The 16312-nt window shown below is 38.6% G+C and overlaps 1 protein-coding gene across 2 annotated transcripts in view; it reads left to right on the top strand.

Moving 5' to 3' along the window:
• LOC143172013 (ras GTPase-activating protein 1-like) overlaps window positions 1–16312 on the top strand; it is a 93103-nt gene that overhangs the window by 44807 nt on the left and 31984 nt on the right. For both annotated transcript variants that reach the window (XM_076361225.1, XM_076361226.1), the window contains 6 exons: window positions 1212–1332; window positions 5789–5945; window positions 8852–8939; window positions 11149–11226; window positions 14072–14229; window positions 14525–14601. In XM_076361225.1, the coding sequence (XP_076217340.1) occupies window positions 1212–1332; window positions 5789–5945; window positions 8852–8939; window positions 11149–11226; window positions 14072–14229; window positions 14525–14601 (679 nt within the window). The remainder of the gene's footprint in view (window positions 1–1211; window positions 1333–5788; window positions 5946–8851; window positions 8940–11148; window positions 11227–14071; window positions 14230–14524; window positions 14602–16312) is intronic.

Consider the following 16312-nt stretch of genomic DNA (forward strand, 5'->3'; position numbering starts at 1 on the left):
GACTAATTTTCCATGTGAGACTGCATCAAATTCTTTTAAGTTATTTAGATATATTTGTGACTTTCCTTTGTTTAAAACAAACAAACAAAAAAAGTTGTTGTTGGTGTAATTACATTTGGTTGTGTGTTCTCCCACATACTGTCATGCTCTGTTTTTGAAGAAAAAAATTTCAGAAGTCTTGTGTACTATTCAGTTCAATCTAATAGACTTCCTGTTTCTAATTTGAAATTTACTTTAAAACATTTTTCACTAGATCTGTTGTTTTGTACACTGTTTCTTTCATAGCTATGTTATGGAGAATATCTTGAGTTAGTAAAAATTTGGGTATTGCTTCCATTGTGAGTCCTGTAATTCCTATTACTGAAATGTTTTTCATCTTGCCTTTGTCATGTTGTTCAAAACCATAATTCTTATATATACATGGGGGGGAAGGGAGAAAAGTAGAGTATTTAGTATGGAGCCAGTGCATATATCACTTCATCTCAATACTGTTCTCACTGCTTGACAGTCTTGCTTTTCATGTTTTCTTAAGACTAAAGAACTTTTGCTGATCAGCTGACTCAGTAAGGTCAAACTTAGCTTGGCTTTTGACCATTCTAGCTTGGTATTTACATTTCCAGATCTTAGTTTTCTATGTGAATTTATCCTTTTTCTATTTCCTGTTTCTACTTTCCCCTATTGTTTTTTGTTAGAATGATACTCATTTAGGACATGAGTGCTAATAAGATTAGTGAGGGACTGTGCAACTTTGTGTGTTAATCATTCAATTTTAATTGTGATCTGCACCATTCTTGTTGATTCAGAGTTTATCCTTAATTACTCAGTCCCAAAAGCCTTGGTAGAAGACAGTTAGAAGCTAAATAACCTTTAAAGACTTGTGTAAATTTTGCATAAATCACTGTGAAAGATGCTGATTTCTATTTAGTGTTAAATAAATACAGATGTTACTTTGTGAAAGTTGGTCTGTATTTAAACTTTATTTTTCTTCTTAAATTATAATTCTGGCCTAATCATTCCACAAGAAATAGTTATATTACATTTCTGGCAAAGGTATTGCATTAAATTATATTAGTTTGTTAAGACATATGAGAGAATAATAATAAAGAATTGGTAGCATTCAATAAAATTTCAGTTGCAGCTTCATAGTGTGCAATTGTTTCATGGTGATTTCTGAGCTTAAAAAAAATGTTGATTTCTTCCTTGTTTACCAGCATCAAGAACAAGTGCTTAATGATACAGTGGATGGAAAAGAAATCTACAATACAATTCGTCGAAAAACAAAGGATGCTTTTTATAAAAATATTGTCAAAAAAGGATATCTTCTGAAAAAAAGTGAGTTGTTTGCTTCTATGAAATGTTTTTTTCTAAAAAATGCAGATATGGATGCATATTTTGTGTAGTACTGGTACTAGTGGAAGCAAAATTGAAGTGAGCAAAAGGTGGTAGAAAGCCTGTAAAGGGTACAAAAGGTTCTTTTTCCTTAAGAAGTACATAAATAGAAAGACTTAATACATGAAGTGACACACGATATAAAGATGTTGATTGGCAGTTCTTGCTGAAAAAAATCAGAAAACAGCACAAAACCTAAGCACTTTTTATCAAAGGTAACATTCAGACTCATTAAATGAGTTCTACAAGCGGCTGGCAGAAGTCTCTCAATCGCTAGCCCTTGTTCTCGTGGGGGACTTCAACTTCCCGGACGTCTGCTGGAAATACAACACGGCAGAGAGGAAGCAGGCTAGGAGGTTCCTGGAGTGTGTGGAAGACAACTTCCTGACACAGCTGGTAAGTGAGCCTACCAGGGGAGGTGCCTCGCTCGACCTGCTGTTTACAAACAGAGAAGGACTTGTGGGAGATGTGGTGGTCGGAGGCTGTCTTGGGCTTAGTGACCATGAAATGGTAGAATTCTCGATTCTCGGTGAAGTAAGGGGGGGGACCAGCAAAACCGCAACCATGGACTTCCGGAGGGCAGACTTTGGCCTGTTCAGGACGCTGGTTGAGAGAGTCCCCTGGGAGACAGTCCTGAAGGGCAAAGGGGTCCAGGAAGGCTGGACGATCTTCAGGAAGGAAGTCTTAAAGGCGCAGGAGCAGGCTGTCCCCATGTGCCGTAAGAAGAACAGGCGGGGAAGACGACCGGCCTGGCTGAACGGGGAGCTCTTGCTGGGACTCAGGAAAAAAAGGAGAGTTTACCGCTTGTGGAAGAAGGGGCAGGCGACTCAAGAAGAGTACAGGGATCTCGTTAGGTCATGCAGAGAGGAAATGAGAAAGGCAAAAGCCCAGCTAGAACGCAATCTGGCCACTGTCGTTAAAGACAACAAAAAATGTTTTTACAAATATATTAATGACAAGAAGAGAGCCAAGGAGAATCTCCATCCCTTATTGGATGCGGGGGGGGAACATTGTCACCGAGGATGAGGAAAAAGCTGAGGTACTTAATGCCTTCTTTGCCTCAGTCTTTAACAGGCAGACCAGTTATCCTCAGGGTATTCAGCCCCCTGAGCTGGAAGACAGGGACGGTGAGCAGGATGAACCCCCCTGTAATCCAAGAGGAAGCAGTCAATGACCTGCTACGCCACCTGGACGCTCACAAGTCTATGGGGCCGGATGGGATCCACCCGAGAGTGCTGAGGGAGCTGGCGGAGGAGCTCGCCAAGCCGCTCTCCATCATTTATCAGCAGTCCTGGTTAACGGGGGAGGTCCCGGGTGACTGGAGGCTTGCCAATGTGACGCCCATCTACAAGAAGGGCCAGAAGGAGGATCCGGGGAACTACAGGCCTGTCAGCCTGACCTCGGTGCCGGGGAAGATTATGGAGCGGTTCATCTTGAGGGCGCTCACAAGGCATGTGCGGGACAACCAGGGGATCCGGCCCAGCCAGCACGGGTTCATGAGAGGCAGGTCCTGCTTGACCAACCTGATCTCCTTCTATGACCAGGTGACCCGCCTAGTGGATGAGGGAAAGGCTGTGGATGTGGTCTACCTGGACTTCAGCAAGGCCTTTGACACTGTCTCCCACAGCATTCTCCTCGAGAAGCTGGCGGCTCACGGCTTAGACAGGTGTACTCTGCACTGGGTCAAAAACTGGCTGGACGGCCGGGCCCAGAGAGTTGTGGTGAATGGAGTTCAATCCAGTTGGCGGCCGGTCACGAGCGGTGTTCCCCAGGGCTCAGCTTTGGGGCCGGTCTTGTTCAATATCTTTATCAATGATCTGGATGAGGGGATGGAGTGCACCCTCAGGAAGTTTGCAGACGACACCAAGTTGGGCGGGAGTGTTGATCTGCTGGAGGGTAGGAAGGCTCTGCAGAGGGACCTGGACAGGCTGGATCGATGGGCCGAGGCCAACTGTATGAGGTTCAACAAGGCCAAGTGCCGGGTCCTGCACTTTGGCCACAACAACCCCATGCAACGCTACAGGCTTGGGGAAGAGTGGCTGGAAAGCTGCCTGTTGGAAAAGGACCTGGGGGTGCTGGTTGACAGCCGGCTGAACATGAGCCGGCAGTGTGCCCAGGTGGCCAAGAAGGCCAATGTCATCCTGGCCTGTATCAGAAATAGTGTGGCCAGCAGGAGTAGGGAAGTGATCGTGCCCCTGTACTCGGCCCTGGTGAGGCCGCACCTCGAATACTGTGTTCAGTTTTGGGCCCCCTCACTACAAGAAGGACGTTGAGGTGCTGGAGCGTGTCTAGAGAAGGGCAACGAGGCTGGTGAGGGGTCTGGAGAACAAGTCTTAGGAGGAGCGGCTGAGGGAACTGGGGTTGTTTAGCCTGGAGAAAAGGAGGCTGAGGGGAGACCTCATCGCGCTCTACAACTACCTGAAAGGAGGTTGTAGCGAGGTGGGTGTTGGTCTCTTCTCCCAAGTAACTAGCGATAGGACGAGAGGAAATGGCCTCAAGTTGCGCCAGGGGAGGTTTAGGTTGGACGTGAGGAAAAATTTCTTTACTGAAAGAGTGGTTAAGCATTGGAACAGGCTGCCCAGGAAGTGGTTGAGTCCCCATCCCTGGAGGTATTTAAAAGACGTGTAGATGAGGTGCTTCGGGACGTGGTTTAGTGGGCATGGTGGTGTTGGGTCGACGGTTGGACTCGATGATCTTAGAGGTCTTTTCCAACCTCAATGATTCTATGATTCTATGAAGTACATTTTCATAAAATGTATTCATATTTAATACACAACTTGTTTAAATTTAAGCTGATTACATGGGTTAAAGAGAGCTAGATTAATGTAAATCAGTACATTCATTGGAGACCAGAGCTGGTTTAATTTTGTTATTCCAAGTTAGGTAATATGTTTAATTTAAAATGTATGTTCTGGTGTACAAGGTACATTGAGACTTTTTTAAGGTTCTAACACTGACACAGTCAACATAGCATAGAATAATTGGATTAAAAGCTGCCTGACTCATCTCAATATATCCCTGAAGAATTAGCATTGAGCAAGATTTTGAAGTTCCGAGGAAGCTAGTCCCTTTCCAAGTATCATGATTTTAGTTTTTCTGTTTCCACTGAAGTTGATTAAAAAAAAAAAAAAAAAAAATAAAAGAGTAATAACATTTCTGCATATGACAAAGAGTAGCTAAAAGAATAAGTAACAGATAGTGATCTGGATAGTAAGCAAAAATAAGAAAGAAGGTAAGCATTTAAATATAGCCAAATTTAAAAGACGCATTCAAAGGAAATAAAAACTAGATCCTCTGAATAAAGCAAGGAAAGCATCTCTTCTCTTGAGAGTGCTAATTCTGAGAGAAGGTGTAGAGGGATGTGGTAGGGTGAGGAATCAGCTGAGAATGAACTTGAAGTGAAAATCTTTACCTAAAAGGGATAATGAAATACTTTAAATGTGCAAGCAAGAGTACTGAGTAGGTGTGGAGAGACGCACATATCTGCATACAGAACAGAAATTTAATAAAATCACTCTTCCATCTAGTAGAGTATAATAACTGGATGTTAAAGTTAGTTTTCCAAAACAGTGAGTACTAGTGCTTGTTTATGAAGGGCTGTGGTCGATCTATGATGATCAAGTTGAAAATTAAGGCTGAATGTTTTTCTAAAAGGTACTGTGGTTTATGTATGAATTAGTTGCAGAAAGTTCCTTATCAGTTGTAATTCAGAGGACATTAAACAATGAGTGATTTATTTTTGGTTTAGCCAGTGGCTAAATCCACGTTTTACTGATACATCTAATGTGTCTTCCAACAAACCTTGACATTTAAATCTCCAGTTATTAAATTTTTTTAAATGTTTTTTTCTGAAACATGTGGAACTGGTCAAAGTTTTGGATATAGGTGTGTTTGGGGCATGGTTGTGATCCAAGTTTGTATATATTGTATTCCCATTTCTGTTCTTCAGTCATTCCGATTTAAGATATTGTGATGCAATCTGTTATGCTGATCAGTTGATTAGAGTTTAGGAATAATTTTCTCATGTCAAGAGAAATCTATTTCTTAATTAAAATAGCCATAATAAATTGGATCACTTAGAGCATCACACACTATTTGCAAACTGTATAGACACAGTCTTCCCACTGATATGAACGGAGCTCATATGCACTTGCTTAATCCTGTTGAGATTAATGAAAATGTTTAGAGAAAATTGAATCTGTGAAGAGGGTCTAGTTTTAGCTACATGCTGCAAAAAATTGAGTATGTATACTGATGATATTGCTTAAGCATGATTAACTGTACATTGTTCTTCTGTTTGTATTTTGACAAAAACCTTACTGCCCTCTTTTTTCTTCATTTACAAAATTTCCATTTTCTTTAAAACAATATTGTAACTTCTTTCTTGCTTTCCTTACAGGTAAAGGAAAGAGATGGAAAAACTTGTACTTTATATTGGAGGGAAATGATGCCCAGCTTATTTATTTTGAAAGTGAAAAACGAGCCACAAAACCTAAAGGATTAATAGACCTTAGTGTGTGTTCAGTCTATGGAGTACATGACAGTTTATTTGGCAGGTAGGGCACTGGCTTTTAATTCTTGTTAACTGTCCTGCTGCATGTACTACTAGTTTGAGGCATATACAAGATACGGACAATATGTCACTAATGAACAAGTTGGCCTGGCACAATAAACTTGCTTTTTGACACCTGAGCCCTGGTAACTGTCCATGTGTGGTTTTTTAGCTTTTGTTGATTGTGAAATGAACGCATTGTGACTCTTGGTTCATATTGCATTTTATTCCATAGTTGGTGTAGATTGCAAGAGCATACATAGACAAATTTAACTGATTAATGGTAACTTGTTAAGCCATGGCAACTTGATTGCTAGCAACTGTTCATAAACAACTTCTAGTATGAAATTTTAAACTTAGTCTTAAGATTTTCTCATGTAATATGATGTGATAATGATTTGGCCTTTTGCATTGTCATTTTTCAATATTGTGTATTAATTGTTCCACATTTCGTATTACAGGCATTAAAAAGATTACGAAGCAACTGTATTGAGGGTTTTAATCCTATTGAACCAAGAATTGATAAGATCAAGAATTTTGTCAATTCCAAAAGATCTGCATTCTTTTGTTGATAGGTATTAGAAAGCTAAATTAGTTAGATAACTTATCAGTGCTTTTCTATTTAAAAATCAGTAAGAATTGGATTAGACCAACGTTAGAGCAGTGTCGTGGTTTAACCTCAGTTGGCAACTGAGCACCACGCAGCTGCTCGCTCACTCCCCCCAACCCCGGTGGGATGGGGGAGAGAATCGGAAGAGCACAAGTGAGAAAAACTCGTGGGCTGAGATAAAAACAGTTTAATAATTGAAATAAAATGATAATAATAATAATAATATGATAATAATAATAATAATACACAAAGCAAGTGATGCACAGTGCAATTGCTCACCACCCGCCGACCGATGCCCAGCCAGTCCCCGAGCAGCGGCCCCCCTGGCCAGCTTTCCCCCAGTTTATGTACTGCGCATGACGTCACATGGTATGGAATGTTTCTTTGGCCAGTTTGGCTGTGCCCCCCTCCCAGCTTCTTGTGCACCTGCAGCCTTCTCAGTCAGTAGAGCATGGGAAACTAACAAGTCCTTGGCTAGTGTAAGCATTACCTAGCAACAACTAAAACATCGGTGTGTTATCAACTTTGTTCTCATCCTAAATCTAAAACACAGTATTGTACCAGCTACTAGGAAGGAAATTAACTCTATCCCTGCCGAAACCAGGACAAGCAGTAAGTTAGTTCATATAAGCAAACATTTTACAAATTATTTTTGCAAGATAATTAGATTCAAAGATCATTTTCACAGTTTCATTTACTTCACTAATTTTGATTATTCAAAATACTTCAACTGCCAGTGATGTGATTATTGGCAAAGAAGTTGAGAATCAAAACACTTTCTGATATCATTGGTAACTAAGATGAAAGAAGTCACATCTTTTTTTTTCATTGTTAATTACCAAAAAATGTGCAGTCCTGTGTGATATAGAAGAAAAAGATGCATTTACTCCTACAAATGTTATTATTTTTTCATAACAGATAGAAAAATGCATTAAACAGAAGCTCTGGTTATTCCATGCATCTTAATATTTATTAAAAGTATTTAATCAACTTTAAGTCTTTTCACAGAGGTAATGTGAAGATAGATGTTTAAAATTAGTGGCATTTCTTAAGCTGCAAAGACCTGGTGTTCTTGCACCATCTGATTTTTATACACTTTTCAATCATTTTGAAAAATCTATGCAACTATTGGAATGAGGAGCCATAGATAGGAGAGTACCACTTAAAAAAAAATTACTGAAATGTTCCTCATGTAAGTTGGCAATTTTGCAGGAAGCTTTGGTGTAGACTGTAACAAGGAACATTTTGGTTAATGGTGACTGTCTGTTAAGCAGCTTCTAAGAAACACTGTACTGTGGGTTAAAATGTAGTTGGATAATAAGTAACACTAAAAGTGTGGGTAGAAGGAGATGCGTGGTTGCACCTGCTTGGGAAAGCTGTTGGTGAAGAACTGTAGCTGAGACAAAATTCCTCTTATATTTTAAGTAGGTGGTAAAAACTACCTTTCCCCTTTTCTCAGAAGTACAGTGAGGGCTGTAGCTTTGCATGTCTTTGGTGACAATGATTTAAGTAGCCCCTGACCTGGCTACTTCTTGCCCCCCCCTCCCCAATCCTCCTGTGGGCATGGCCACAAAATGCCATGCCCGTATTTCCCTAAGCAATGGATGGGGGGAAGGGAAGACTGAAACATCATTTGCAAGTGAAGTAAGATCCTTCATGTAACCCTGTGTTTGGGAGAGCTAAATTCCCTTGAACATAATGTGGAAGGCCATGAATTAAGTGTGCGCTTCAGCTTGTAATGTAACAGTACAAAATATTTTTGATGCTTCTTGACAAATGAGTGTAGATACATAAAATGGCGAAGATGTTATAATTGCGTTTAAAGCTTTAGAAGTTTATATCACACGTGTTCAATGATTAGTATGTGATCTAATACACGTTTTATTGGTCGTGAGAGCTGTGGAACACTTTCAGATAAGGAATTCCTTATGTTAATATAGTTTCCTGAACTCCTAAAACAACAAATCCCTGATGCATGATGAATTAGTTGGGAACTAATGCTGAACCTGTGCATCATTTAAAATGTTTGTGGGGAATAGTCCTCATTAACAGGTCTTTTATGTTATCAGGTGTATTTTGCCTCAACTGTAAGTCAGTGTACATGCATATTCAATACAAACTGTTCCAAGTTTCTTAAATATTCTGAAACAAGCTAGTTGAATTGCAGTGCAATTTTCTTGAAATTACATAATTCATTCAAACCAAAATGCACTTTTGAAGCATGTAGAAACTTTTGTTGTTGGGGTTTTTCCTGTTTCCAAGTGTGATGATGCTACATTTTTGTTCTGTTTGTTTTTAAGGCCAAATTGTTTTCAGATAGTAGTTCAGCACTTCAGTGAAGAGCATTACATCTTTTACTTTGCAGGAGAAACTCCAGAACAAGCACAGGTGAGAGCTTTTGTTGGTAAATATAATTTTTAAAGTAATTTTTTGTTTTGTAGTGTTTAATGATATTATCCTTCTCTAATAGAAAGCAAGCATACCACAGATGGTGGCTATGTCTACATTAGCAAATATTACCACGCAGTAGTAGCAGATCTGTAAGGGAAATAGTTGGTGCTGAGAATCCAGCATCTACATTACCTGTGCTTTAGGGATTTTACTTTGGACAAGTTCTAGTCTGGTCCCATGGACTGAACTTCCATTAGATATTTCTGGAGAATATTTTTTGGAGTAGTTCAGTCCAAAAAAAATTGTTTGCTCTCCAACACTCTTCCATGTAATGAACCAGAGCATGGTAAGTGGGAGTTTTGCTTCAAGAGCATGTTCCTGATATGAACTAAAATGCTAATGCAGGTATGCCCACCAATCAAAATCTGTTGAGCCTTTTACAGTTATTTGTCCTGTCCATAAATTGGTCATTGTTTATAGTATTAGGCCCTGATCTTGCACAAAAAATAAGGTGTTTTTTTTGTTTTACATTGGTATCATTTAGTTATTAGCTCTCTAGCAGTTAATGTTTGCTGATTAAGAATTGTAGGAATGGAGTCTAATTCTCTAAAAGTCACTCACCAACAGGAGAGCATATGGAAGATGTGACAATGTTCTTATTCATTAAGTTGTTTTGGTATTCTAGAGCTCTGAAATATACCTGTTGTGTCAGAAGTTAAGCTATGCATTTGATTTTATTTAAGAATGTGTAGTAGGCAGAATATCCTGTCAGGACAGGCAGAATATCCTGTCCTGTTTTCTGAACATTTGGTATAATCTGCTTTTGGTTTAGATTTGCTTAACACTTAAGCTGTTCACTGCATTTATACAGAATACTGGGATTTCTTTTATAAAATGATTCTGGTTCAGGCAAGTCAGATGTTTTACTGATACTTCTGTTCTCGGAAGTTACAGCTGTCTGTACATTGTAACATTTCACAGAAGAATAGTTTTGTTGGTATACTAAGGAAAACTTGATGGATTTTGTATGATGTGGTAAATATCAAAACAGCTGTCCAATGGATTGCATGTTGTCTGAGGTTTGTACAAACCATTAAGTGAATGTAATGTAGAGCATAGCCTCATATGCTAGTGTCATTGTGCATACTATGGTGCATTGCTCATACTTGCTGCTGTAAACTTTGGTATTTAAGGGGATATGTTTTCCTGTTAGGAGGGGGAATAAAGATGACTTTGTATCTAGGAAATATTTAGATTAATTTAGAGTATTTAGTAGATTCTATGGTTCTTTATTTGCTTTTCCTTATTGGAATAAGAAAGCAAGCTAATAAAAATGTGATGCATAGTTGACAGTTCTTCCTTTTGTGGAAGGTTTTGAAAGCTAAAACTTTACTCCCAAAGTGGTTTACCTGAGAATAGCTGCAATATAGAATATACCTGTATTTAAAAAAATGTGGAAGGTAATGTAAAGGGTAAGACTGAAAATGTTTTTTTCTTTAATGGAATTATTAAATTGTACTTTGAGAGTAGGTAGCAGATCTTTGAGCTACACCCTTATCAATGTTAGTCAAAGCCTAAATTTTGTGCTTCATAAGAGCTTACAAAATTTGGGGGGGGTGGGGTGTGAAAACATGAGAATGAGGCTATAGCATATCTTCTACCTTCCAAAGTATCTACTCTGCTTTATGTATTTGTGAGCAGAGAGAATGGGGGTGTAGGTTATACTTTTCAGTGTTTTTCTGTTAATGCTGCTTTGTTTTTTGTTTGAAGTATATGGAGTAAAATACGACTGCAATATAAAAATAGAGGAGAGAATGATCAGAACAGTTTGACTTGTTGACTGTTATTTTCTCAGAAGCAACCAAGTCTTGCTTCATTTTATATACTGTTTTTTATTTAATTCAGTATGACTAATCTGGAAAATTGATAAAGGTCACACTGTATATCCATTAGTAATGCTTGATATTTCTAAAAGAGAAACTTTCAGATTTGCAAATGCTTTATTTAGTTTTACTGAGAAAGACATGAATTTTGCTTTACTGTTCAAATTTTCATACTTTGAATTGCATACAAGTTGGTTCTTTTTAAGCTAATGAAACAACTTCAGATACTTGAATGTATTATTTTTTTTTTTAGACATGTCTGTTCTACTGCAAGAAGCTGAATCTGACTTTTTGTTACACTGTTTTGTACCTTTCTCTCTTAGGACTGGATGAAGGCTCTGCAGATGTTTTGCAGTTTAAGAAAAAACAGTCCAGGGACATCAAACAAACGACTACGTCAGGTGAAGCTATATAGATACAGGGGGGGAGGGGGAGTGGTTGTCTCCTTGTTGCAAAATGATGATGATACATCTCAGAACTTTCCTTTCAACAATAGTAAATCCTGCATGTACTTTCTTTTTCTTGGAGTTATGCAGTACCTTTGTTAAACCAACTGGAATGACTTCCACTTTATTATAATATCTATATACACAAAGAACAAAATGTTTTTAGGCAATTGGCAGATGCTTTGCTAGGTATTAATTTCTGACTACATTTGAGTAAAAGTGTCAAGAATTCAGCATTTGTATTGTCTTAATTCTTACAATTCACCAGATTTGACAGACTTATGTCACATGTAACCAAAGTACTAGTATAACTAATATTATTCATTTTTCAGTGACAAATATATGCTGAACTGTGATTATGGCTTAATTTCTTTTGGTCTCTTGAGAGTACTGTTGTGGCCAGAATTTCTTTCAGAGGTAAAGGACAGATAATCATAAATGGCTACATCAGTGATGATTGTAGAATAACAAGAATCAAGAATCTCTGGTATTTTTGAATGCTACAAATGTTGGAAGTAGCTGTTTTATCAGTCTATGGAAAAAGGAATAAAATTGTTTTTTAGGAAACGCAGAATTATTCTGTGGTCAACATTAAAGCTGATTGTATACTTCTGAAGAACCAAACTAAATTACGTAAATCAATATATGAACTGGCAGAAGAAATTGGGAGCCACAAAAGCGAAGCACCTGCAGAGTGATCATCTGAACTAATTCTGTACTTCCAAAAGCAAAGAAAATGTTAGGCTGCATGAAAGAATAGAATAGAAAATAGATGCTATTTAATATTTATGGTATTCTCATTTAGGATACAGTTAGTTTTGATCATCTTGTATCAAAATGCATAAAGGAAATGAGAAAATTATTTTCATTATAGGCTGGAATGAGTAAAAGAATTTCCAAGTAAATAAGTGTGGGAAGTATTTGACTATTTAGAGAGGTGAAAAGTATAAAAAGCATGAATGATCAAGGTAGATAAAGTGTATAAAGATCAAAAATCATACTTTCATGACTGTCTTAAAGAAATTATATCAATTTCAGGGTTTCTTGAACTGTCCTTTGAAACTTCTGGTACTGAATATTTGGATTTAAATGGAATTTTGACCCGATCAAGTATGATATTTCCTGTATTTGTCTAAATTGACTTCAGTTGATATCAGTAGATATTTGATTAAGCTATGAATTGCGTGCAATTCAGAAGTTTGTAAAATAGTAGACTGTTTAAAATGTATTTAATGTAAATGATTTCAGAGAGTTCACTTCTCATTTTCTGGAAATTGAGTTTCCAAGTGCTATTATTTTGAGAATCTATAGTACAGACTAATATCTTCCTTTTAACAGGGAGAAAACAGTGTAGTGTGTTAAACAAGGGAATTTTATGTAATCTACTGTAGTATAGAATAGAATAAAATAGAACAGTTCATTTGGAAGGGACCTACAACAATCATCTAGTCCAACTGCCTGATCACTTCAGGGCTGACCAAAAGTTAAAGCATGTTATTAAGGGCATTGTCCAAATGCCTCTTAAACACTGACAGGCGTGGGGCATCGACCACCTCTCTGGGAAGCCTGTTCCAGTGTTTGACCACCCTCTCGGTAAAGAAATGCTTCCTAATGTCAAGTCTGAACCTCCCCTGACACAGCTTTGAGCCATTCCCACGTGTCCTGTCACTGGATAAGAGGGAGAAGAGATGAGCACCTCCCTCTCCACTTCCCCTCCTCAGGAAGCTGTAGAGAGCAATGAGGTCACCCCTCAGCCTCCTTTTCTCCAAACTAGACAAACCCAGAGTCCTTAGCCGCTCCTCATAGGACATGCCCTCCAGCCCTTTCACCAGCTTTGTTGCCCTCCTCTGGACGCATTCCAGGACCTTCACATCCTTCTTAAATTGTGGGGCCCAGAACTGCACACAGTACTCAAGGTGAGGCCGCACCAATGCTGAATACAGCGGGATAATCACCTCTTTTGACCGGCTGGTTATGCTGTATTTGATGCACCCCAGGATGTGGTTTGCCCTCTTGGCTGCCAGGGCACACTGCTGACTCCTATTGAGCCTGCTGTCGACCAGCACCCCCAGATCCCTTTCTGCAGGGCTGCTCTCCAGCCACTCCTCTCCCAATTTATGCTTGTGCCCATTGTTACTCCATCCCAGGTGCAGAATCCGGCATTTGTTCTTGTTAAATTTCATGCCACTGATGATTGCCCAATGCTCCAATCTATCTAGATCCCTCTGCAAGGCCTCTTGTCCCTCGAGAGAGTCAACAGCACCTCCCAGTTTAGTATCCTCAGCAAACTTGCTAATGGTGCATTCAACTCCTGCATCCAGATCATTGATAAAAATGTTGAAGAGAACTGGCCTTAGGATTGAGCCCTGAGGAACACTGCTGGTGACTGGTAGCCAGCCAGATCTAATCTGTTAGGAAAGCACCAAATATGGCATTGTGTTTGGAGTTGTCCATGGCTCTTACTCAAGATACAAGTCTTTGACTTCAGTATAATTTTCTATGCATAGAAAAGTTAGTACTTGCAAATCTTAATGTCTCATAGTGATGGTTTTAAAAGTGAAAAATAAGATGAGTTAAAACTATAGTGCTAGAGGTTTATTTTCAAGTTATTTGAGTTGCTCTTAATTTGTCACTGGTGCCTCTTAAAATCTTGTTCTATTATTCCTGTTCCCTGCTCTTTTTATTAGGAAATTATATTTTGTATTTAATATTTATACCTTAACATTAAGCCTTCACATGGGGGGGAATTCCATTCTTTCTTTTTTAAAAAAAAGAAATAAATTTTGTGTATTTTCTTTAGGTCAGCAGTCTTATTTTGCATGTAGAAGAAGCTCATACGCTCCCAGTAAAACATTTTACTAATCCGTATTGTAACATCTACCTGAACAGTGTCCAGGTAGCAAAAACACATATCAGGGAAGGGCAGAACCCTGTATGGTCAGAAGAATTTGTCTTTGAGTAAGTCTTAATCTTATTGAATTACTGAATTTCACTTGAAAGTTGCATTGCATTTAAGATTCTTTACGCTGTACTGTTTTGCATATGCTTTTTAAAAATACTGTATGCATGGTTATATAGCAGCCACCTTTCAGCCACAAATGCATGGGTAGATTTTTATGTATGCATCTAAGTATCTTTGTTAATATAATTGTCTTTGGCTGATCATGAGAACTCAGGATTGAAATAACTTTAGAATAAGTTTAAATGTTGGCCAAGTATAGTATTAATTGAGGCTTTCTGTCTTTTCCCCTAGTGATCTTTCATCTGATATTAATAGATTTGAGATAAGTCTTAGTAACAAAACAAAGAAAAGTAAAGATCCAGATATATGTAAGTATTTTTCTGTAAAAGATGCATATATATTGCAGCAATGGATACAATTTTCATTGCTCTTGTCAAACTGTCACAAGAGAATTAAGTATATTCTGTGATTACCATACAGCTGTATTGGTATGTTTTGGATGTCTGTTACTGACTCTACATTAATGTTTTTACAATAAGAACCTGCATGTTTTTTAGTAGTAAAATGCACAGTAATCCAATTCTATGTATCTGATGGCTTTTCTAGCTCTATTCCAGTATACCTATTATGTTATACTGTGACCATGTTTACCAAAAAAAAAAAAAAAGAGGAAAGAGAAGCTGCTCCATAAAATGTTAAGTTCCACTAATTTAATTTCTTTAATCTGTTTTAAGCCCAACTGTGTGGAATTTCTTTTGTCCTTTTCAGGTTTTTTGTTGCTTCCAGTGAGAAAGAGGGAGGAAAGGTAGTACTTTCCTCACTTAAAAATAAATAAATTAAAATCCAACTTCACAGTCTGTAGAACAAAATTTGCCTCAGTCCTGTGTCATCCTGTTCTTCCCCCCCCCATTCTCTCTCATCTGTGTTCCCAAGAGTTTACTTTCCTCCTGTTATGTACACAGCTTCTTCAGCTGTTTTGTTTCTATTTTTCTATTCCAGCAAACTACTAGCAAGATGGTAAGACTTATCAGCATTCCAAAAAAAAAAAAAAACCCCAAACCAAAAAACCCTCCCTAAAAAAACCCACACCTGGATTCTGAGCCACGCAATGTGGTTTTTTTGGCTTTCAAGGTATTTTGTTTCCCACCATACTTGTCTTATAACTTCAGCCCTTTGCCTCCTCTCTGTTGCCTGCAGTGCAGACACCCCCTCGCCCAAGACTTGTTCCAAATGCTTTTCTGTTGTGTTCAGACCTGTCCCAAAGCCTGGCACAGTATTTATAATCTGTTGCTGTTGGTTTTGGTTTGCATGTATTGTGTTACTGGCCTGTTATGTTTGCCTCTGTGTCGTGGTTTAACCTCAGTTGGCAACTGAGCACCACACAGCCGCTCGCTCACTCCCCCGCACCCCGGTGGGATGGGGGAGAGAATCGAAAGAGCAAAAGTGAGAACACTCGTGGGTTGAGATAAAAACAGTTTAAGAATTGAAATAAAATAAAATACTACTACTACTACTAGTAATAATAATAATAAGAATATACAAAGCAAGTGATGCACAATGCAGTTGCTCACCACCTGCCGACCGATGCCCAGCCAGTCCCCGAGCAGCGGTCCCCCCAGCCAGCTTTCCCCCAGTTTATATACTGAGCATGACGTCACATGGTATGGAATATCCCTTTGGCCAGTTTGGCTGTGCCCCCCTCCTAGCTTCTTGTGCACCTGCAGCCTTCTCAGTCAGTAGAGCATGGGAAGCTGAAAAGTCTTTGACTAGTGTAAGCACTACTTAACACACTGATGTTTTAGTTGCTGCTATCAACATTATTCTCATCCTAAATCCAAAACACAGCATTGTACCAGCTACTAGGAAGGAAATTAACTCTACCCCAGCCGAAACCAGAACACACTGTCAATTTCTTTCTCTTTTTTTCCTCTCAGAGAAAAGATTTGTAGGGAAACCTTGACCAAAGTAGAATTTCTTCTAGGACTGAATGCTCTTGCAGAACCTAATTCAGTTTCAAAACTCTTGCCCTTTGACTAGAAAAGTTTCTGCGTAGCAGAAGGAAAAAAGGTGTATTTCATT

Source organism: Aptenodytes patagonicus, chromosome W (assembly GCF_965638725.1).
Source record: "Aptenodytes patagonicus chromosome W, bAptPat1.pri.cur, whole genome shotgun sequence".
Lineage (NCBI taxonomy): Eukaryota > Metazoa > Chordata > Aves > Sphenisciformes > Spheniscidae > Aptenodytes > Aptenodytes patagonicus.